At 46.2% G+C, this 22,244-nt stretch overlaps 4 protein-coding genes and 1 non-coding gene across 7 annotated transcripts; 3 read left to right on the top strand and 2 right to left on the bottom strand.

Annotated features, from left to right (window-relative positions):
• Positions 1 to 1,009: 1,009 nt before the first annotated feature.
• LOC127315686 (dihydroxy-acid dehydratase, chloroplastic) lies at positions 1,010 to 5,702 on the top strand. Of its 2 annotated transcripts, XM_051346156.2 has the most exons (15): positions 1,010 to 1,645; positions 1,862 to 1,933; positions 2,267 to 2,314; positions 2,422 to 2,576; positions 2,707 to 2,901; positions 2,972 to 3,083; positions 3,263 to 3,332; positions 3,410 to 3,468; positions 3,545 to 3,668; positions 3,750 to 3,820; positions 4,381 to 4,482; positions 4,922 to 5,002; positions 5,182 to 5,340; positions 5,433 to 5,508; positions 5,584 to 5,702. In XM_051346156.2, the coding sequence occupies exons 1-14, from the start codon at positions 1,154 to 1,156 to the stop codon at positions 5,481 to 5,483; spliced, it is 1,791 nt and encodes a 596-aa protein (XP_051202116.1). In that variant the 5' UTR covers positions 1,010 to 1,153; the 3' UTR covers positions 5,484 to 5,508; positions 5,584 to 5,702. The 2 variants fall into 2 exon arrangements, with proteins under 2 accessions (XP_051202116.1, XP_051202115.1); XM_051346155.2 differs by having other exon boundaries at positions 1,011 to 1,645; positions 5,433 to 5,702.
• A 7-nt stretch (positions 5,703 to 5,709) lies between these two features.
• LOC127315687 (uncharacterized) lies at positions 5,710 to 9,349 on the bottom strand. Its single transcript, XM_051346157.2, has 7 exons — positions 9,139 to 9,349; positions 8,540 to 8,878; positions 7,631 to 7,808; positions 7,306 to 7,522; positions 6,872 to 7,005; positions 6,747 to 6,785; positions 5,710 to 6,653 (listed from the first exon to the last, which is right to left on the bottom strand). The coding sequence occupies exons 1-7, from the start codon at positions 9,285 to 9,287 to the stop codon at positions 6,552 to 6,554; spliced, it is 1,158 nt and encodes a 385-aa protein (XP_051202117.1). The 5' UTR covers positions 9,288 to 9,349; the 3' UTR covers positions 5,710 to 6,551.
• A 2,423-nt stretch (positions 9,350 to 11,772) lies between these two features.
• Positions 11,773 to 15,122, top strand: LOC127315690 (signal peptide peptidase-like 1). Of its 2 annotated transcripts, none has more exons than XM_051346159.2 (4): positions 11,773 to 12,097; positions 12,461 to 13,309; positions 14,419 to 14,622; positions 14,804 to 15,122. In XM_051346159.2, the coding sequence occupies exons 2-4, from the start codon at positions 12,512 to 12,514 to the stop codon at positions 14,918 to 14,920; spliced, it is 1,119 nt and encodes a 372-aa protein (XP_051202119.1). In that variant the 5' UTR covers positions 11,773 to 12,097; positions 12,461 to 12,511; the 3' UTR covers positions 14,921 to 15,122. The 2 variants fall into 2 exon arrangements, with proteins under 2 accessions (XP_051202119.1, XP_051202120.1); XM_051346160.2 differs by having other exon boundaries at positions 11,841 to 12,097; positions 12,458 to 13,309.
• A 2,007-nt stretch (positions 15,123 to 17,129) lies between these two features.
• Positions 17,130 to 17,203, bottom strand: TRNAV-CAC (transfer RNA valine (anticodon CAC)). The gene has a single exon. It is a non-coding gene; the product is annotated as a tRNA-Val (tRNA).
• Positions 17,204 to 18,572: 1,369 nt separating this feature from the next.
• On the top strand, positions 18,573 to 21,287 carry LOC127315691 (PI-PLC X domain-containing protein At5g67130). The gene is made up of 7 exons (XM_051346161.1): positions 18,573 to 18,890; positions 18,983 to 19,219; positions 19,308 to 19,608; positions 19,700 to 19,923; positions 20,013 to 20,099; positions 20,218 to 20,431; positions 20,836 to 21,287. Exons 1-6 carry the CDS (start codon positions 18,666 to 18,668, stop codon positions 20,401 to 20,403), a joined length of 1,260 nt encoding a protein of 419 aa, XP_051202121.1. The 5' UTR covers positions 18,573 to 18,665; the 3' UTR covers positions 20,404 to 20,431; positions 20,836 to 21,287.
• The last annotated feature ends 957 nt before the right edge of the window (positions 21,288 to 22,244 follow it).

The following is a 22,244-nucleotide window of genomic DNA, read 5'->3' as shown; positions in this document are numbered from 1 at the left end:
AGCATAGGAATAGGAAATGTATAGGATTGGAATGACATGTCTACTAGAAACCTATAGGAAGATGAAGTTTGTTTGATTGTAGCAAAGGAATTTTTCCATGAGATATGAGCTAATGCTTTTTTCCTATAGGAATTACACTACAAGATTCCTATAGGAATTTTTCCTATAGGATAGGTTCCTATGAATCAAACAACATGTATAGGAATTTTTCCCATAGGAACCAAATCCTACACAATTCCTATGCAAATCCTTTGAATCAAAGGAGCCCTTAAAGAGGAACTTTCCCTCCTAGTTCGCAAATCAAAGAAAAAAGCTTATCATGGCATAGCTAATTGGGTAGCAAACTTTAGATAGATTTTGTTTTCTTGGCTTGTGGCCTCTGTTAGGGCATGCACAATGGTAGCGAAGGCACATCTTCTCTTAGCAGTGCACGCCATCTAGAGAAGACGACAAATATAAGGGTTACAATGCATTATCTCTTATTTCCATCCCTTGCAATAAATGAGAATTAGTTAATTTTAGTACTAGCAAATTGTATGGCCAAGGAAACACAAGTGGCACAAAAGAAAAACATAGTCTTCTCTTATTTCACAAGTGATCATCCCTTAGCTAAAGGTAGGCAATTTTCTCTTTCTTACTTCTCTCTCCAACTAATTAAGCGAAAATCTGATGTGGCAGGCATAAATGAATCTGACGTCACCCATTGTACATGCCCTTAGTTGCTCTGCTCAATCAACTATCACCTTGTAAAACTATTTCTTTCCAATTTAATAAAATGAAAAAAATACACAGTGAGGAAACATGTTCAGCTTCAATTTTTTTTTTTTTTTTTTTTTTTATAAATCCCTACCATTGATTTCGTGTGTCGTACCGATCGCACACAGGACAAGGCGTAGCGCAGCTGGACCGGAGCCATCCGTTTGGACAGCCCATGGCAATGCTGGCATTACACTAACAGCAAACATCAAATCAGGCAAATCCAGCTCCCCAGGTTAAACAAATCGTGCAGCTTCTGTCGTCGTCCTCCTCCCGCCGCCGCCGTCCACTTGTCCCAATCTATATCCATCTCCACCTCTTTCCCTCCTCCCCCGCTCGCCGCCACCATTCCAAAACCCTAAACCCCACCCCAAACCTCGCCGCCGCCGCCGCCGCCATGCAGTCCATGGCGCTCACCTCCCCCACCCACCCCGCCGCCGCCGCCACCCCCGCCTCCGCCCGCCGCCTCGCCACGCGGGTCCGCGCCGCCGCCGCCCCCGTCTCCGACGAGCCCAAGCTCAACAAGTACAGCGCGCGCATCACGGAGCCCAAGTCGCAGGGCGCGTCGCAGGCCGTGCTCTACGGGGTCGGCCTCACCGACGCCGACCTCCGCAAGCCGCAGGTCGGGGTCTCCTCCGTCTGGTACGAGGGCAACACCTGCAACATGCACCTGCTGCACCTCGCCGAGGCCGTACGCGAGGGGGTCCGCGACGCCGGCATGGTCGCCTTCCGCTTCAACACCGTCGGGGTCAGCGACGCCATCTCCATGGGGACCAGGGGCATGTGCTACAGCCTCCAGTCGCGCGACCTCATCGCCGACAGCATCGAGACCGTCATGGGCGCCCAGCACTACGACGCCAACATCTCGATCCCTGGATGCGACAAGAACGTGAGTCTGTCACCCACCGACCTCCCCTTCTCCTGCTTTCCTATTCTTTACCTCAAATCGACAGCAATTGGGTGTTCTGAAAATCTTCAGTAGCATGTCGCTATCTTGCTGTCTGAACTACTCGTGCCAGTAGAGATTCAGAATGCACCTTTCGTATTACTAAGGTGTCATGTGAGATGTTTGTGCGTCTGATTTTAGTGCCACTTCGCTTTGCAGATGCCAGGTACAATAATGGCAATGGGGCGGCTTAATCGGCCAAGTATCATGGTTTATGGTGGAACTATCAAGGTAATGTGACCTCTGTTTTCTTGCTATCGAATCTACTGACTGCTGATGCAGTAATGCTCTTTGTTTCAGTAATATGCTTGATCAGTTTGTAGCTGTGACTCTGAGCTGTGATGAAACTAAACTGTTTCTGTGACTTATAAATGGTTCTGTGCATAAGTAACAACTAAATCAAGCTATGTGTGCTAGAAACACAGTCCAGTGTGGCTGACCATGTATCTGAATTGTTAACTGAATTGTGGGTTTGGAATTCAGTTTCATGATCTGTTAAATGTGTGCCTTGATTCAGTGTTGTTTTACTGGTAATATTCTGACATTGAGGTTTTGTTAATGCAGCCTGGACACTTCCAGGGCAATTCATACGACATAGTATCTGCTTTCCAGGTAAGTGTGTCACCTTTGAACTGTTCATCAACTCTGTTTCTTATTTTCATGTGCCTGTGTATGCAGCAATGCACTCCTTATGCTTACTTATCTTAATGGCTATGCAGAGCTACGGAGAATTTGTTAGTGGATCAATCAGCGACGAGGAAAGAAAGAATGTGCTCCGCAACTCATGCCCGGGGGCAGGTGCATGTGGTGGTATGTACACAGCAAATACAATGGCATCCGCGATTGAGACAATGGGCATGAGCCTTCCATACAGGTGCAGATAATATCTTCAAACTTCTTATTACTTCTAGGCAAAACATTGGGTCCCTCTTAAATCATTTCACTTTGATCTGACTTTGTATATTGACTAAATTTTTTTTCCATCTATGTTTTATTTATCAAAGCTCTTCAACCCCTGCTGAAGATCCATTAAAGCTAGATGAATGCCGTCTTGCCGGAAAGTATCTCTTAGAATTGTTAAAGATGGATTTGAAGCCTAGAGACATTATAACCGAGAAGTCATTGAGGAACGCAATGGTTATTATCATGGCGCTTGGTGGGTCTACTAATGCTGTTCTACATTTGATTGCTATTGCCCGGTAGGTTATCATCTTCTCGTCCATTTTTAATTGCTTAGGTAGACAAATGCTAATTGCCTCCTCCTTTCAGGTCTGTAGGTTTGCAATTAACTCTTGATGATTTTCAGAAGGTCAGCGACCAAGTTCCTTTCCTTGCAGACCTTAAGCCTAGCGGAAAGTATGTCATGGAGGATCTACATAAGGTACACATTTACTGCTTTGCTTTACACATTTACCACCACACCACATGAGTTCAGTTTAAAATTTCCGTGTTATAATCACTAAAATTCTGAAACATAAGACACATGTTTGTTATACACTCTTGTTAGAATCATAGTCATACGCCACATGCAAATAATTTATCTCTGTGTTGGCCTTGTAGATTGGTGGAACACCTGCAGTAATTCATTATCTCTTGGAGCAAGGTCTTCTTGATGGGGATTGTTTGACTGGTGAGTACAGTCTATTATCATTCATCATGCAGCTCCTTTTTATTTGATAATAACATTTTTCTTCTTCTTGCCCTTAGTCACTGGGAAAACTCTAGCTGAAAATGCTAAGATATTCCCACCTTTATCGGAAGGACAGGTAAATCTCAATTCTGAGTTCTTCAGCTTTCTCCAACTCCTTGAGTACTAATGTTTGCACACGTTACTTGGCACAGCAAATAATACGACCACTCGACAATCCTATCAAATCAACTGGGCATATACAAATACTTTATGGCAACCTTGCACCAGAAGGTTCTGTAGCAAAAATAACTGGCAAAGAGGGATTGTTTTTCTCAGGTGATTTTTGCTCCCTCCATTTTCAATCCTTGGAAGCTTTACATGATGTGCAGCTTTTAACTGTTATTAATCAAATTATAGGCCCTGCACTTGTTTTTGATGGCGAAGAATCCATGATTACAGCTATATCTGAAAACCCAGCAGATTTCAAGGTAATACACATGATTAACTTTCTAGGATCATAATCAGAAGATGTGATTTTGACACCATTTTGCAATTTAGAATCCCGAAGCACAAAAAATTGAGTCTGTACCATCTGACTGTATTCAGTATCTGATCCTGTGCTAAAAGTACATGCCATGGCACTAAACAAAAACAGAAAATCGTAAAGCAAGTGATTGTGTATACATAGTGAAGAATCTACTCCCATGGTCTGAAGAATGCAGACGCTATTTTCTCTCTAGAACGTATATCGCTTGGGCATCTGGCCATGAAGAACGCTACGACATCGCCACAAAATCGGTGCATACATTATTTTGGCGACTACTCTTTTCATCTGTTAGTGCTGTTGGAGGTTTCATATGTCAGTTATCTAGTCTAGCTTTACTGTATATTTTCCCCTTTTCCATGGAATTGCTGTTTTGATTTATCTAGTTATGCCAATACTCGTGTTTCAGCAGACGATAGTATGATACTGGAGTGCAGTAGTTCACTAGGGCATGTCTTGTGCATACTCTGATGCAGCATACCATTTCCATACTGGTTAAAACAGGGAAAGGTTGTAGTGATCCGAGGAGAAGGACCAAAAGGTGGACCTGGGATGCCTGAAATGTTGACCCCAACAAGTGCAATAATGGGGGCTGGTCTTGGGAAGGTAATGTTTACCTCATGGCATGACATTGTCAGAATTGTACATTTAGTTTTTATCTGCTCTTAATAACTGTGATAGCATAAAACACTGCTTTTTTTTGTTCTCACCTAGATAATAGCATACTTTATCCAATGTTTCTTTTAATGCCAGTGTCCCATTCGCAAAAAAAAAAAAAACTACTGGAAATGTTGATACATCAAGGCAAACAAATCTTGGGCTTCCTTAAACATATTACCAATTGCCATTCTTTTCAAAATCTTGACATTGATTTGATCTTTACAAGTGCTAGTGCTTCATGTAACTTCTTTATTTCTGTTGATATATACAACTCTGCCCAAGATTCATGCCATGAAGTTAATTATCTTGCTATCTTCAGATAACCTGATAGTTGTTTTTCGTGACAGTTGATCAATATTTAGCTATTGCTCCATCTTGATTGCAGGAGTGTGCCCTGCTGACCGATGGTAGATTTTCTGGGGGATCACATGGATTTGTTGTGGGCCACATATGTCCTGAATCACAGGTATTGTATCGTATACTCCCATTGGCTGCAAGATTAATTTATACTGCATATGTTTCAGCTTTTCTCTTGTGGTTGTGGCTCAACTTTTATTACGTAGTACAGTCCAAGATATGGGAATCGAAAACTTGACCGCATAAACTATCTTGTTGGTCTGTTATTCACAAACTAACTGTTTTCAGGAAGGAGGCCCAATTGGTCTTGTTGAGAACGGCGACACAATCACAATCGATGTCAGCAAGAAAGTAATTGATGTCGACTTGACGGAAGACCAGCTCGAACAAAGGCGGAGGAAATGGAGCCCGCCGCCACACAAGGTCACCGGCGGGGCACTTTGGAAGGTACCATGAAGTGCAAGCACTCTTAACACAATTCCTGATGGTGCAGTGTTGATCTTTTCTGAACATCTCCCATTTCCTTCTCATTGTTGCAGTACATAAAGCTGGTGTCTCCAGCCTCAAGCGGGTGTGTCACGGACGAGTAGGGTCCATCCAATATTGGTAGATTGAGTAAGTTTGCATTCCTCGAGCGGATGTCGGGTTGGTTGGTGAGCATTTTTCATGAGAGTGTTTTTTTAATGGTAGAGGCGGGACAATAAGAAGCCAGTTTCCAGTGGCTTAGTGAAGCTATGCCAAAGGGAAATGGTGAAGAATAATAATCTGTTGTTAGTGTGGAGATGGAGAACTAGACATTTCCTCTGTAATCCGTAGTTGGGCCACAAAAAATGATGTGAGCTGCTTTGTTTGTTTGGTCCAATGATGGAACGGAATCATGTGCAGCATCTGTCCGGTGCTGAAATTATGTGTCCATGCAAAAAAAAAAAAACGTCTTCAAGGTGACTTAACATGCTTGGTAGCTGGATGCAATGCAATTCATGCATTGCCTTCAGCACCTCTCCACCATCGCCATCGCTGTTGGCCATGACGAGGTAATCTCTTCCCTCCCGCAGTCCAACACCTTCTTCTGGAGCTTGAAAATGGTCGTATATATCCCTTGGTCCAAGGTGACGAAACACTTCACTAGCCCACATTACTCCGATCAGCAGCCTCCACTCCATGATCAGATGAGCTACTTGATGGAACTCGAAGTTTCGGTGCATTCTGTAGCTTGATAGATCATGCAAGGAACCCATTGCGCCTGAACAGTTTCAGTCCGATGGCCTCTCAGATGTATAAGACGTTGGCTGGATCCTCATCGCCCAGATTCATCCCAATCTCCGTGCCGTAGTTGGTCACGGAGGAGGGGACGTTGAAGGTGATGTTGGTCATGGCTCTAGGCACCCTCCTCGCCAGTGCAGTCCTGATTTCCATCCCGGCCGCATAGCTGATGGCATGTAAAACAAATGTATCGCCGACTTGTTGTAGATGGGAGGCCTGATCTATGGATCTTCAACCCCGTCTCCGCCTCATCCTCATCTTCATCCTCACGACTGCCAATCTCCCATCATCCCCAAACCAAACGATTTCTCGCAATGACTGGGCCGTCATAAGAAAGTGCAAGGGGTTTCACTCCATCACCCTACCCTCGTTGTTCTTTTACTCTTATGGCACCTTCATTTCACTGCTCTTAAGCTTTTTTTTTTTATGCATCTTCGTCTCACATCTGGAGGGAGCTTGCTCAATAGTTTCTTCACAAAACCTGATTTTTCTTGGCCCTAAAGAACATCATACACAAGGCAAGGAAACGATATATTAAATAAAACCAATATCATGTTACTCCAAATAGGAAAATGCCACACAAGAATTACCTTGTACATATGTCTTATCCTAGCCTCTTCAACTTCTTCCTGCAGAAACATATGCACAATTAACAACAAGGCAAGATAGGTTATGAAAAGAATGTTGACAACTTGCAGGAAGTAAATCGTCATACATCTTCATCGCTCCACTCTCTGAAACTACGCGTCAATGGCATATGAGTATCCAAGTGACCACCAATGAACGCACTAGCTTCGTTGGGGTGCTTCATATCAACAACGCCATCACTCAAGCAACCATAGCAGTGACCTTTATTCAAAAGGGTCATTTAACTCCAAATAAACAATCAGGCAGTAACATAATAATAGCTGAATAAAACTTGTGCGTGTGTGCATGTCATTGCACATGGCTGCTTTTGCATGAACCAATTTGAGACACCGAAGATGTAAAGCTCAACAATAATGCACGAGACAAAAAAGTCAATAAAGTAAAGATCATGTATGAGAGCTAGAAACACATTTACGAATGTATATACCAGAAATTTTCAAGTTAGTGCGACCCCAAAGTTGTGTTAGAAAAATACTTAATCTAAGATAAGAGTATAAATACCATTATCGCTGGACGTAACCATGCAGAAACAGCTAACCACTAAATCTTCATGTTCTCCTTGTCGCATGCTCATGACCTCAGCAAAGAATAGATTGTCCACGCCACAATCTTCAGCTCCTCTAGTCTTCGCAATGAAATTGAAATGATAGTACAACCTTTGGTAGTTCTCAACAATTAATTTGTAATGCACAATATCTTTTAGTTCATACGCATTATCCTAACATAAGCATTGATCAGATCAGTAGCTGTCACATGAATATGTCAATGACTAAATGCAACCCTGGTATCAGGGCGACAGCAGGAGGGAGGGAGGGAGAGAGCAAACCCCAAGATTGTGATCCTTATTATAATTGTCCACTAAAACTTGAGCAAATAGTCGCCTTTCCTCATGGCACCTCTCAATTGCTTGCGATTGGGAACACTTCTTCCTAGTGCCATCAGGCCAGTAAAGACATGTTCGTATAGCCATCTCCACTCGAGAAACCCCAGCTTGTTCCATGCACCTAGTTTAGATCAGAGCATTCCATATGATTTGTTGTCAGGCAGACATAGGGGCAAACAAATTTGTGTGGAAGGTTTTGATAGGTGGAACAGTGATCAAATAGAACCCAATTTAGCTATAGCATAGCTAATTGTAGCAATGATCAACAAAAATAAGAAAAATTCTTACATGCCTATAAGGCCTCGATGCATTTTTCAAGGTGTACATCCTTTCATTTTATCCCCAACCCAAAGTCCTCTTTACCCGCTGTTTTTACCAGATTATGGTGTTGGTTATCACCACTGTTAGTATACGAGGAAACAGAGTTGTGGGAGTATGCCTGACTATTAATAACAAATTAGAATTAAGAAAAAATATACCTACATAAAAAGTAGTAGCAGATCTGCATCTATACATACTTGGTTAGCTTTCAGGTATAGGTATGCTTGTGATTTATGCGCTATTTAACAACTCTCTGACAAGTACAGTTACAAAAATAAGTATGTCCATTAACTTTAACTGGCTCCGGAACAGGAATTTAAAACATACTGTATGCTGGAAAAAATCAGCTTGTCGGATTTTCTATATTCTAACTAAGTTATTTTCTTGATTCATGCTGTCAAAACTGTGATAATCTTGAACGACCTACAAGGTCCTACATCATAGAAGCACAATCCTGATTGCATATAATCAATTACATGTGTGCAAACTGGATCGATGGAAATCTACAAAGAAGGATGCCGATAAACTTACATTTTTTGAACCCGGCGGCTCTGAAGATGGCGATCGATAGCACCCTCAGCTTCCTGCAAGCTCTGAAATGGCCCACCCACAGGGGGGTATGTATGGAAAGATCCCTCGGTATCAACCCTGATGAAAAATTTCAAGCCCCAATCTTGTCTTAGCCAGGCCCAGAAGGTTGACCCAGTAGAAGAGTGCCTTGATGTTGGCGATACATCAGTAATGCCATGAGCGACTGTCTCCGGATGCAGGGAGGACGAGGAAGTGGCAGTGAAGGAGGGCCCCTGTTCTTGCAGCGGTTGCGCAGATGCAAGCTCAGCAGTGCCTCGAGCATGCCGCTCCTCCTCGCACCTGAACTGGAAAGATCTCGATGAGTAGAAGAACAATTTATCTTGGCATCGTATTGTGGGTCTGTGGCAAATCGACAGAACTCCTACTGAAAAACATGCATAGAGGCCAGAAAAATAATACTACCCCGAAGTTGTATCTGGCGGCCCGAATCGAGTGGAATAATCATCCACCAACCTCCCTCCCCAAGGAATCACTCCCCGTCGACAGACAATCCAGATCATTCCGGGGAAAGAAAACGAGTGGTGGAGAGAGACACGTACCGTGGCTGACCGCGTACGGAGGCATCGGCTGCGTCGAGTAGTTCGCCGGTGATTTCGGATCTAGATGCCCCGTTATGAGCAAAGATCACCGCCGCCTCGCAATCCCCAGGGCCACCGGGCGGACGGTGGATTTCGCGAGGAGTGGACATGGCGTGGGAGGAGGTTGGGGATTAGGGCTCGAAGCTGGGTTGGGGTTTTCTTTTCAATGGAGAAAAATGAGCCCGGTTCGCTTCTCAAAACACAAACCAAACCCACACCCGAGAAAACCGGGCCGGCCACGCCGTTTTGCTCCAAGTGTTGGTAGTACTACCTCAGATTCATAGAATAATGCATATATTACCGCAAGAGAAATTAAGTACTAACAAACATCTTTTTTCTTAATTGTGATTTATTTTTGGGATTAACCCTGGTTTGACATGTATGCTTTTTTTTTTTTTGTTGATTCACGCACTGACTTTCTTGTGTGTAGTTCCGGTGACCTCTTAGATTTTTGGTTGTCTCTTTCCTTTGGTGTGTGATGTTCTTTTTTGTCTACTAGGTGAGCGAAGCATTTTTAGTGAACCGCTTTGACCTATTAGCCATACCACTCGCATGATTACCCCCACTGTTCCTCTCCTCATTATCTCATCCACTCCAAGCTCTTCCCCATTCTGCCAGAGGCATCTTGCCCCAGGTTTGTCGTCCTCTGCCCCTTTCTAGCCACGTCTAGCACTATCGCCTCCTCCTCTCCCGTTTACGCACAGTGGAGCTCGGCCACGTCTTTACGCGCGTGCCGCGAAATCCTAGCCGCGCCCCAGGCTTGGTCGTCGGCATGGTGTATGAGGAGGACGACCTCCTAGCACGACGAGGCCCGTCGTAGGAGGCTCCGCCAGGGTGCCAGGACACCTTCGCCGAGCTTGAGGAGGAGGGTCATGGGGAGGGCTCCGCCAGGACATCGTCCACTCTACGACGCCGCCACCGAGCTGTAGGAGGAGGCACCACAAGTCTGACAGCGAGATCGCATAGTGGATATTGTAGCAGGCGGAGTCAACCATCGTTGCCGCCATGGGGACGGGCACCATCATGTGGCCCATCATCGTCGTCTTCGACGCCGTTGCGGATGTTGAAATATTTGGGCCCATATGAGTGGCTCATATAAGATTTCAGATTTCCCTATAAAATCTCAAAGCACACATATGTGGTAGCCCATGTGAGTTTGAGCCCAAGTTGGTGGAAGCTCACAATGGAGTGGCAAGAGGTGGGAAGTTTAGTCCCACATGGAAAATCGGGAGGAAGTTAGACCACCTTAAGGTGGGTTGTTCCACCACTAGTAAGTGAGTGAGAAGAGGAGTGGTACATGCGCGCTCCTCCTCCTTGCTTGCTCGTCTCGACTCGACATGACACGACACGCCGCGTCGCACCATGCTCATGTTGAGTGGATTGAGTCTCGAGCTGAGACTTTCCTTTCTTTTTGCAGTTTAGGAAAACGAATAGAGTCCTCGACGGACGCGTCGCAGTTAGTCAATTCGGGTCGCTCCCGGATCGTGGGCTACCTATAAGCGGCTCGAAACTTGTGACCTGGGCGTGGCCCATGTTGCCTAGAGTTTCCTAGAGCTATATAATCTCTTGCCCATCTAATTACCGCAGAAACACATTTGATACATAAGTTAGGGTTTTGCCACTTCTCTCTGCTTGCGCCGCCTTCTTAGCCTACTCCATCGGAGAGCGGGTCTCGGGAACCGCTCGCCTTTGCGATCCTGTACGGGAGAGGGCGAATTAGGTTTTTGGGGAGTGCTCTACGCGACTTCTCAAGCTCTTCATCACGGGTCGTCTTCCGTAAGTCGGACGGTGCTGCCTAACGTCGCCTTCAACGCCGTCTACTTCAACCCGTTTTTAACAATGCTGTCATCAATAACATTGCAAGCCTGAAGTCGTAGGCGCACACCATGGTGCACGCTGAAGTGGAGATCCGAGAGTTGGGCCACCCACGTGACCCCATCCGGCGCGTGGATACCTCTACCACCGCCATCTCGTCACCGGTGATGGACAAAGGTGCGAACGCTCCCACAGCGAGGGCCGGGAGAAGGGGAGGACCCATGCAGACCCATCCTGACTCGTAAATCCGGTGATCTTTTGCCATGGTAGAGCCCGCCACTCGGCCTCCTGCTCACTCCGGTGGAAGATGCTTCCCGTCTCCCCGCTCCTGTGGTATCCCCCGGTGCTACCACCGGCGCCGTGGGAGAGATTGTGCATCTGCCTCGTCGCCTGCCTCTCTCTTCTTGATAGAGACACGAGGAAGGGGGAAATGAGCAAAAGTTTGGAGTGAACCATAAAGAAAGCTAGGTTTAGATGAACCATAATGGAAAAAAAAACCAAGCCAGAGCAAGATCCGAAGAAATCAACTCTAGACCCTGGAGCGCGTTGAAATACACAGCAAAGTTTGGAGTGAACGACCAAAGATCTGACTTATGGCAAAATAGGTTTTCAGCTAGCTGAAAATTAGGAAAAGTGAAAAAGAAGAGTTGGCGTCTCTCCACACAGAAAGGGGCCCGCCGTTCAATCGGCCCCACCAGTCAGGAGAGCACCGAGGAGCGAGGACATACAGAGCTACATCCCGCTCGGAATTACAGGATTGCCCCCGACATCACCTCACGAGGGGAACCCGCCGCCGTCGGCAACCCACCTTCTCGGTCCGCCGCCGGCGACTTCCCAGCGCGTCCCCGCATCGCTGCCAGGAGAGGTGTTCTTGCGGGGAGGGTTTTCGAATCCGACCTTTCTTCCCTCTTCCACCTGACTCCTGACCTACCAACGCGGCTCTAAATCTCCCGGCAGCTTCCGCCGTGCCGTACCTTTACCCCCACCGCCACCGCCGCCGCCGAAGCCTCAGCGCCCCCGCCCCTTGCGCGCTTCGTTGTCCCCATCCGGCCTTCATCGTCGCAACATCGCGCCGGCGCGCAATCTTGGGCCACTTGGTTTTGAGGTATGAGCTTGTTTCCATCCAGTGATTTGCTGAAACCCATTGGCATCGATAATTGCTGACTGTGCCGGTGTACACCCGGCAGGCCATCTAGATCCGCCCCTGATTGGTAGGATTGTTATCCAAAAGCTACTCTCAGTTAGAGTACTATATTTTTCAGAAAAACCGGATTTTAAGTTTTCCCCTGGCCCCGTCAAAATTTTGTTCATTTTGTGTACTGCTGATTGAAAAATGGAGAAAAAATTGTGCAACTGCAAACAAATTCTATGAAAAGAGTAGTAAGAATTGTGTAACTGCTTTATATTTGTATGACATTTTTGCTATCCCACTTGCTATTTACCACTGTCTACTGTTTGGGCATAGCAGGTGGAAGGCATAGTATTAAATAAAGGTGGGGTGCTGGTAATATTTCATAGAATGGAATCACTGTGGAAGCTGTCCTACTTGCTTGAGCCTGCGTCGCTTGCCCTCATCGCGACGGCTGTTTCGGTTGTCTACGCATCAGCAACGCGTGCTCTGGACCATGGCAAGGAGATGGCGAGGAACTTGGACTTCTCAGAGGCGTCCATCACACTGGACCGATCCCAGGCTCTCATGATCCCGCTTGCAAGCTCATGCAGCCTGCTGCTGATGTTCTATCTGTTCTCGTCTGTATCGCACCTCGTCACCGCCTTTACCGCTGTAGCCTCTGTGATGGCGCTTTTCTTCTGCCTGTCTCCATACATCGCCTATGCCAAGTCACGGCTCAATCTAATGGATCCTTTCGTGTCGAGGTGCTGCTCCAAGTCATTTACCCGATTGCAAGGATTGCTGCTGATGTTCTGTATAAGCACGATGGCAGTGTGGCTGGTAACAGGCCATTGGTTGCTGAATAACGCACTTGGGATTTCCATATGCATAGCATTTGTCAGCCATGTGAGGCTGCCAAACATAAAGATCTGTTCGTTGCTTCTGGTATGCCTGTTTGTCTACGATGTTTTCTGGGTTTTCTTCTCAGAGAGGTTTTTTGGAGCAAATGTTATGGTCTCTGTTGCCACTCAGAAGGCGTCTAACCCAGTTCACACAGTAGCAGACAAGCTCAGCCTTCCTGGGCTGCAGCTGATTACGAAGAAGATTGAGCTTCCGGTGAAGCTTGTGTTCCCTAGGAATTTGCTGGGTGGGATTGTTCCAGGTAGCACTCCTGGTGACTACATGATGCTTGGCCTTGGAGACATGGTAAGTTACTTATGTTACAATGTTCCATCCACAGACTTGGTGTTGTGATTCTTGTACTGCCACTGATGCAAATATGGTTTCTTATACTCATCATTCAGTCCTGCATAAAAATAGTACTCGTTCGAAGGTCTCAAACTTGTGTTGTGCTACTCCCTCTATCCCCCATTTTGCTTCACTGTACTCAGTTTTATTTTCCACTATAAGTTAGTTGGCAGATCACTTGTAGATTGTGGATTGTGTACTGATTGTTTTGGCCAGATAGAACTCACGATTTAGGGATATAATTTATGAATAACTTCTCGATTTAATAGGACGAGCCTTATGGCTAGCTATCAATAAATATCAATAGTGTGAACTTTAGTTAGCTCTCTATTTTTGTGGAACTTCTCATGTTGTAGTTGGTCAAGGAAGCAAGCTAAACATAGGCACTCCATTATCAATTTTTGTCGGAAATTAATCGAGCACATGCTTGCACTTTATAATCCTAGAAGTTGCTGACTACATCGCCTATGATATTACTCCTTCCATTCTGCAAAACAAGGCATACAAATTTATTCAGAAGTCAATGTTTCATAACTTTGACCATGTTTTTAGATAAAATATGAATATATACAACATCAAATCAATATCAATAGATAAACAAACAGTATATTTTTATAGTGTATTTACCAAATATTGTAAATGATAATATTTTGTTGTATATATTTGGTCAAACTTAGCAAGCTTTCACCTTTGACCAAATTTATAGGCCTTGTTTTATGGAACGGAGGTAGCATGTGATAAAAAAAAACTATGTCTGATCTAAAAAAATTGGTAGCCTAGAATATCTTGAAGCATGTTGCAGTCATCATACGGTTAATGTATTACATTGTTGTAGGTTGCATCATCGTATGGTTAAGTGTACTATAAGCATTATATACGCTGCTGTTTATTGATTAATCAACATATTCATCTTCACATGAAGCTGCATGGCTCAATTCTCAGATGTACTCCTTCTGTTAAAATATCTCAGCATATGCACATTGCCCGTGCTTTTGGTGATCTTGTACACCAACTTGTGATAATTTAATTTTAATCAGTTCTATTTGTTGTTACTGTGACACCTGCAGGCCATTCCTGGGATGCTTCTAGCTCTTGTACTCTCTTTCGATCACCGGAAGAGCAAAGACATGGCTGTTGCTTCAGACATGTCTCCCTCCTCGAAACGTCGGAAATATGTATGGTATGCGCTAACAGGTTATGGCGTTGGCTTGGTGACCGCATTGGCAGCTGGGATCTTGTCTCAGTCTCCCCAGCCTGCTCTACTCTACCTGGTAGGTGCTGCCTGCACAGTCTTGGGTTTTCAGACATGACTGTTTCTTTGTCCTAGCGAGCATGCTTTCCTGACTTGGGTTGTGCTTGTCTGCAAGCATCGAATCACTGACCTGCTAGTTAGCTTCAGCAATGCTACATGTATTATCATGATCTTCTTTCTGATGGAAATTCTTGCCTCAGGTGCCCTCGACGCTTGGGCCTGTTGTGTACGTGTCATGGTTGAGGAATGATCTTTGGGAGCTGTGGGAAGGATCGGACGCAATTGTGAATGACAAAGCTCATTTGCTGGAGGTCTGAGATGGCTCAACGTGGCCATAAAATATACAAAAGCCTCCCGCGATGTAATCTGACTGAAGAATATGTTCAAGAGAATATTTATAAGATAGATAGGTCTTGGTAGTAATCTAAAGCCTTTTACCTCGCTGCTCTCGCAAGAGGAAACAGTATGTAACAATTGGCTGTCATGTGAATTGTTATTTATATTTGGTGAACTGCTCGACTTCCTGGTGGCCCTCTTGGTGACGGCAACTTCGCGTGTGCTTCTCAACGGGGTGGTGGGTGAGCCGATCAACCATGGTAGGGGCCTGCGGCAAGGAGACCCCCTCTCGCCCTTGCTCTTCGTCCTTGCCATTGACCTGCTTTCTCAAATCTTGGAGAATGCCACGACGGAGGGCCTTCTCCATAGGCTTCGGGGCCGCGGCACTAGAGTCAGGACCTCTCTGTATGTGGATGATGCTGCGGTGTTCGTGGCGCCATACAAGGATGATATTACCAACTTGGCGACCATCCTTCACAATTTTGGGGAGGTTACAGGGCTGCACACTAACTTCCTGAAAAGCTCGGTGGTTCCAATCCGGTGCCAGAATATTTGCCTTGATGACATTCTCGCGGGGCTTCCGGTTAACCGTTCTTCTTTCCCAATGACATACCTTGGCCTCCCGCTCTCCGTCTGGAGCTTTAAGAGACAGGACCTGCAGAACTTGGAGGATAAGTGCGCGGGTAAGCTGCTAACCTGGAACGGGAAACTAATCTCCTCGGCGGGTCGCGCTGCCTTGGTGAAGTCGGTCATCACCTCACAGGCCATCTATTACCTAACGCCTCTCGCGATCCCATTGGGCACCATGAAGTTCATCAACAAGATCAAGAGGGCTTTTCTTTGGTCCGCAAAGGAAACGACTACTGGGGCGAAATGTAAGGTTAATTGGGAAAAGGTTTGCCGCCCCAAAAATCTGGGGGGTCTTGGGGTATCCACTTGGAGAAGTTCGCGACGGCGCTGCGGTTACGTTGGCCTTGGCTCGAATGGAAGGATCCCTCCAGGATATGGGTGGGCTCCGGAAACCCCTGCTCTGACCATGATATGGAAATCTTCTACGCGGCAACGACGATTACCCTCGGGAATGGGAAGAAAACACCCTTTTGGTTTGCTCCGTGGCTCGAGGGGAGGAAACCGATTGACATTGCGCCGCTCATCTTTGCAATCTCAAAGAGAAAAAATTGGAAGGTCTCGCAGGCGCTATGTGAGGACGCATGGGTCACAAAAATCGCCCTTGAGAGCTCTTTCACCATGGAACACCTCTCCCAGTTCATCGACCTATGGACCCTTATATCAAACATCAGCCTTGTCCTGGAGCAGGAGGATGAGATAGTTTGGAAGCTAACTCCGGATGGGCAATACTCGGCGAAGTCAGCTTACGAGCTGCAGTTCATGGGCGCAACTCTATCATCTATGGATAAGACGGTTTGGAAGGCTTGGGCTCCCCCGAAGGTGAAGTTTTTCGCTTGGTTGGCCAACCAAAATAGGATTTGGACGGCGGACAGTTTGACTAAACGCGGCTGGCCCAACTGTGGGCTTTGCCCTCTTTGCAAGCAGTGCACGGAAACCATCGACCACCTTCTCATGCATTGTCGCTACACTACCCGTCTTTGGGGCTTGATCAAGGTGTGGATGGGGCTAAATGATTTGCAACCGGCGCAATGGGCAAACCTGGACATGGTGGCTTGGTGGAGCATGATGGCGGGTGGACACAAGGCGATGGCTTCTCTCACCTTGTTGGTATCATGGGAGGTGTGGAATGAGAGGAACGCGAGGGTTTTTCGAGCCAAGAATGCGCCGCCCCAAGTTGTTTTTGACAAAATTAAGAAAGAAGGGCGTCTGTGGGTTATAGCGGGTGCCAAAAAATTGGGCGAAATGATGCCGCGAGAGTGATGTTTCTATTTTTTTGTATGGACCTATGTTTGCTTCTCTTGCTTGTAAAACTTCTACTTCTTAATTAATAGATTGGGGCAAAGCTTTTGCCCCCGTTTCAAAAAAAAAAAAAAAAACTTGAAATGATAGGGTACTTTGTGGCGAACTAAAGAAAGAAGTCGAGCATTATGACATGCTTGCGTTCCTTTGAATCTGAACGTTAATAACCTGCTAGTACAAAATGTCAAAATAATTGCAAAATGACTTGTTCATTGAAAAGGAAGGGAGTATTCAAAATGTTAAAACTGCAAAAAAAGTTTTTGTCTGAGCCCAGGTTCGAACTGGGGACCTTTAGTGTGTGAGACTAACGTGATAACCAACTACACCACCCAGACGATCTGTTCTCTTGATAACCCGTAATGTATTACACAATTAATACTCAAAGTTCAAACGACCGGCGCTCTCGCACGGCGATCAGCGGAACACCCCGAGCTCACGCGGGACGGCGGCGAGAGCGTGGGACAAATTTAGGAAATTTCATAGAGGCGCTCTATCGCTAGCGTCGCAAAGGGAGACGCTTAGGAGCGCCGCCTCCTCCTCCCTCCACGAGACCCGTCCTCCCAATATCGTAGAAGGAGCCTTTCAAGCATGAGCAACCAAAAAAATTACGCGCTAAATGAAACAGCGTGATCTTTCGGAATACCATGTTATAACATGCAAGTAGCATGCTATTTTACAAAATAGCGTTTAAAAAAAATATAAAAATACAAATATACCAACTATACTAAGGATTACAGTAGCTAAAAGATTGTGGAGATCACAATGATCAACAAATCAAATTGACAGTGTCTAAATCACAATAAAAAATAAAATATTTGTCACAGTTTAACAAGTAACATCAACGATTCAACAACCATAGTCCAGAACTAGATGAAGAATTAAGATTTAAGAAAAACAAGTAGAGAACTAACCAACCAACATGCATAGTCCAGATAAACAACTAGTGAGCCAACAACATAGCAAAAGTAGTAATTACTGAAGACGAGATGAACTACATGGAGAATGCATGCATGGGGTTGTAATCCGATTCAGAAGAAAAACTCGAAAATTGTAGGTCATCATCACTTAAAACTAGCAGCAACTTCTTCCTAGGCTGATTTTTTTTTTCTTTTTGCAGTAGATCTTGCTTGTTGTAATATTGACTCTTCTTCTTCAACATGTACATGTCGTGTGAGGAGGAGTGGAAAGTGTCGACGTGGTTCCGTAGTTGTGGACGGATTACCACTATAGTGGGCCGCTGGTGGTATATTGGTTACCACCGGCGCACCACTAAGTGGGGCTCAGATTTTGGCAGCTCGTGGGCGAAAAGGCCTAAAATGGCTAGTTGACTGCTCTGTTTTCTTGCGAAAAATAGTGACGTTACAACCCTACGGAAAATCGCGCGCATAGTACCGCTAATAGCTAGATTAGTAGTGTCATAGCGAGTTTTTTTTTTTTTTGCGAAGGAGTGTCGTAGCGAGTTAAATGTGTATAGCGCAACTTTCATATTCTAAATATGCAATAGCGCCGCTAAAACATGGAAATAGGGAACTATTGTTTTCGTTGAGTTTGAGACGAAGGCGACCATAGAATCTCTGGTCCCACTTCATGCGCACGTTCTGTGTTAAACTAAAAAAGTAAAAAATGACACTCAGTCAACTGCCGACCTTTACACAACTGTCGTATCTATTCCTGGTACGTACACGACGTCCGTGGCCTCCGGCCTCCGCGGTCCAGTCGCCCGCGCACGTTCTGATCAATTATCTCCAGCCGGCCGTACGTCGCCCCGACCATCCCTCATCCCTGTCTCTCGCCACGATGATGGCCGTCGACGCCGCGAGACGGCGCGGCCTCCTGCTGCTGCTCGTCGCCACCGCCACCGCCTTCGTCGCCAGGCCGGCCACGGGCTCCGCGCTGGTGGGCGAAGGGTGCTCGGCGAGCTCGCCGTGCGGCAGCGGGATGCGGTGCGCCACCTGTTCCCCGCTCCCCGGGTCGGGCCCCGCCGTGTGCTCCCGGACCACGCCCATCGACCCCAAGATCCACGTACGTTCCTCTCTTGATTGATGGTTCGGTCGGACGTCGGCGCGCGTGACGACGACGGATGGATAATCTATGCATGCATGGATGGATTGCAGGGGACGGGGCTGCCGTTCAACAGGTACTCGTGGCTCACCACCCACAACTCCTTCGCCATCACCGGCACCCCCTCCGCCACCGGCGCGCCCATCGTCTCGCCGCCGAACCAGGAGGACTCCGTCACCGGCCAGCTCAACAACGGTGTGAGGGGGCTGATGCTGGACACGTACGACTTCAAGAACGACCTCTGGCTCTGCCACTCCTTCGCCGGCAAATGCTACGACTTCACCGCATACGTACGTAATTAACCAAATCCCCCCCAACTCCATGTCTGCATGCCAAATTGCCAATCACCGGCCACACGCATGATGTCCGTACGTGCAGCAACTTGCGTCCAAGGTGCTGAAGGAGATCCAGGCCTTCCTGGACTCCAACCCTGCCGAAGTGATCACCGTGTTCGTGGAGGACTACTCCGCCCCGGGCTCCCTCTCCAAGGCGCTCGCCGCCGCCGGCCTCACCAAGTACGTCTTCCCGCCGGCCAAGATGCCCGGCAACGGCGCCGACTGGCCCACGCTCAAGGACATGGTCGCCCAGGGCCACCGCCTCCTCGTCTTCACCTCCAAGCAGGGCAGGGAGGGCTCCGATGGCGTCGCCCACGTGTGGAATTACGTCGTCGAGACAAAATGTACATGCCTCAACCTCAATCGCCATGGATCATTTCTTATTCTTCTTCTTTTCCACACCATTAATTCGTAGCAAGAGAGTACAAATTGCAGACGGGAGCGATGGTCTGGCGATGGGCTCTTGCGCGAGCAGGGCTGAGTCGAGGGCCATGGACTCCAAGGCGCAGTCGCTGGTGCTTGTGAACTTCTTCACCACGAACCCGAGCCAGAGCTGGGCCTGCGTCAACAACTCCTCCCCGCTCATCGCCCAGCTCAGGACCTGCTACGACGCATCCGCCAAGCGATGGCCCAACTTCATCGCCGTCGACTTCTACATGGTACACACCTGCTTATCTTCTCCATATGTTCATGGGCTGTTGCATCAAACGAATGACATGTATGCTGATGACTTGGACTTGCGGTGCAGAGGAGCAGCGGCGGCGGCGCTCCCCTGGCGACCGACGTGGCGAACGGCCGTCTCCAGTGCGGCTGCGATACCATAGCTTACTGCAAGGTACTACAACGCTATCGTTCCTTTTTTTTTTGTGCACTATGTTACAACCTTGAGCAATACATATTGATACTCAATTTATTCTTCGGTACATTGTACTAAACCAATGTTATACTTGCAGGAAAACGCGCAATTCGGGACATGCACAATGCCTTCTTCGTTGCTATCATCGGCATCGGCATCGTTATCCCCGAATCCCTCTGGATCGCGGTCGTCCTCTCCGGCTCCAGCTCCGACTATGTCACCATCTTCAGTATCGTCCCAGTCATCATCTCCAGCTCCGCTTTCATCATCATCTTGGTCATGATCACCATCACCAGCTTGGTCTAGATCATGTTCGTCATCAACGCCAATGTCTCTGTTTTTTTTGTTACCTTTTGTTACATGAAAAAATATTAAGGCATGTGTGCCCTAATGCGTATTTTGTTTATTTGATATAGTAGATCAAAATTACAATTTTACGTGAAATAAAAAATAAAGAGATATAAATAGAATTGTATCCAATATTGATTTCTCCACTTTTCCCGATAACCAACGACAACTTCCTTTTAGCTTTCTTTTCCAGTTTTGGACTGTAGGCCTTTCATTTGAAAAATCTTTCCATTTCTTACTGTCCATATATATATCCCATCATCCAAATGTCATGGTTTCCATATAAATATACTTATGGAGTCTATGCTTAATTAGGATTGCTTCATCATAGAATGAGATAACTCTCTATTTTCTTTGTTTCTTTCAGATTGAAAACTTTCTCTAGCTACATCTTCCTCCCTGTCACTGTTCTTGGCTCCGTTTTCGTGGTCCTATGGAACTTCGACTCCATCATTGTGGTCCTATGGGGCTTATGGATTGCTTCATCATATAAGGCTGTCCGTCTATTCCAATACTACCAATATGATATTTCTAACGGCAATGTATGAAAGAAAAAACATACTATATGATTTGAAAATAGAAGTTGGGCAGAAGAAAATTGGAAGGACTCAACTTTGAACGCAGCGATTCCACCTACGGTTGGGCTTCGTGGGCTTACCCTGGTCACCGAACGGCGTTGGAGATTCGTGCTTCTGCTCTTTCGCAAAAAGAACATGTACATTATGCATTTCCTTCTCACCTAGGTAACGAATGTGCACATATGCTACTTCTTTGTAACCAAAATTATTTTGCACCTTCCATGAGGCCTTTTTGTTTAAACTTTTTTGAGAATTCCACGAAAAGAAGCTACCGAATCGAAACAAAGAGGTGTGCTACTAGTACTAGCTACCATCGAGTTGCGGTTCATAGTCTGTTCGTGTAGTGTTTGGCTACTAGTACTAGCTCAAGTAAAGACGATCACGCGGTAAGTAATAGTCGATTGATTTATGTTATTCTAGTCTTTTTTCTTGCTTTCCTTGCTCGTTGTGAAACATTCTCTTTCTCATCTGCTACGTTTTCTTTCTTAGTGTGCAGATTTTGGACACAAACATAAATAGTTACACATCGAACTTTTTTTCATGTACACACATGCACACAACAGTAGTACAAGATAGAAGGGTTTCCTTTGATTTTAACTTGGACCTTTTGATGGCGCGGAGATGGCAAATTTTTCAAGGACGAATGCTAGTGCTTACAATTCATTGATTTATACCCAGACAACCGATCAACAAGTTGAAAAAAGAGCAACACTCAGAACATCAGCTTCTTCCGCTCAAAACAAGCCCGTAGGAAACTCGGCAAGGCACATGTTCATTTTGTATAGGAGCACCGTTCGAATGGAGTCAAGAGAAGAGCTCGTCACTTTTACCCCATGTTCTCATGCTGTCATGCACATATATATTACCCTCGGTGCCAAGCAAAATTTCTTTTGCATAGGAGCAACCAAACTTGTGATTGTGTGATTCTTCTGTCCGAGGCATAGCTAGGTTGTTTTCTTAGGGCATCTCTAACTGATCGCTTTAAATTTAGAGGAGCAAATGGCGGAGAAATTTTTTACTCCTCTAAACTGTGGCAGATAGATCCGATCCCCTAAATAGAGGAGCAAAATAGAGGATCTTTTGCTCTTGGCCTTGACTTTGTCTTTGGGCGCCGCCACCTCTGTCACTACGTCCTCGGCTGCTTCGGCCACCCCAATCTCGACGTACCGCACTTGCTTGAGACTAGGGCATTTCGTCG

Source organism: Lolium perenne, chromosome 7 (assembly GCF_019359855.2).
Source record: "Lolium perenne isolate Kyuss_39 chromosome 7, Kyuss_2.0, whole genome shotgun sequence".
Taxonomy (NCBI): domain Eukaryota; kingdom Viridiplantae; phylum Streptophyta; class Magnoliopsida; order Poales; family Poaceae; genus Lolium; species Lolium perenne.
This window is presented reverse-complemented; position numbering and strand designations above follow the sequence as displayed.

Coding starts and splice junctions, on each gene's coding strand:
- LOC127315686 (XM_051346156.2), top strand. CDS start 1,154: ATGCAGTCCATGGCGCTCACCTCCCCCACCCACCCCGCCGCCGCCGCC. Junction 4,483..4,921: donor TGGGGGCTGGTCTTGGGAAG/GTAATGTTTACC, acceptor TCTTGATTGCAG/GAGTGTGCCCTGCTGACCGA. Junction 5,003..5,181: donor ACATATGTCCTGAATCACAG/GTATTGTATCGT, acceptor AACTGTTTTCAG/GAAGGAGGCCCAATTGGTCT.
- LOC127315687 (XM_051346157.2), bottom strand. CDS start 9,287: ATGTCCACTCCTCGCGAAATCCACCGTCCGCCCGGTGGCCCTGGGGAT. Junction 7,523..7,630: donor ATAAGGATCACAATCTTGGG/GTTTGCTCTCTC, acceptor TGCTTATGTTAG/GATAATGCGTATGAACTAAA. Junction 6,786..6,871: donor GAGAGTGGAGCGATGAAGAT/GTATGACGATTT, acceptor ATGTTTCTGCAG/GAAGAAGTTGAAGAGGCTAG.
- LOC127315690 (XM_051346159.2), top strand. CDS start 12,512: ATGGAATCACTGTGGAAGCTGTCCTACTTGCTTGAGCCTGCGTCGCTT. Junction 13,310..14,418: donor TGCTTGGCCTTGGAGACATG/GTAAGTTACTTA, acceptor TGACACCTGCAG/GCCATTCCTGGGATGCTTCT. Junction 14,623..14,803: donor AGCCTGCTCTACTCTACCTG/GTAGGTGCTGCC, acceptor TTCTTGCCTCAG/GTGCCCTCGACGCTTGGGCC.
- LOC127315691 (XM_051346161.1), top strand. CDS start 18,666: ATGATGGCCGTCGACGCCGCGAGACGGCGCGGCCTCCTGCTGCTGCTC. Junction 18,891..18,982: donor CCATCGACCCCAAGATCCAC/GTACGTTCCTCT, acceptor GATGGATTGCAG/GGGACGGGGCTGCCGTTCAA. Junction 19,924..20,012: donor TCGCCGTCGACTTCTACATG/GTACACACCTGC, acceptor CTTGCGGTGCAG/AGGAGCAGCGGCGGCGGCGC.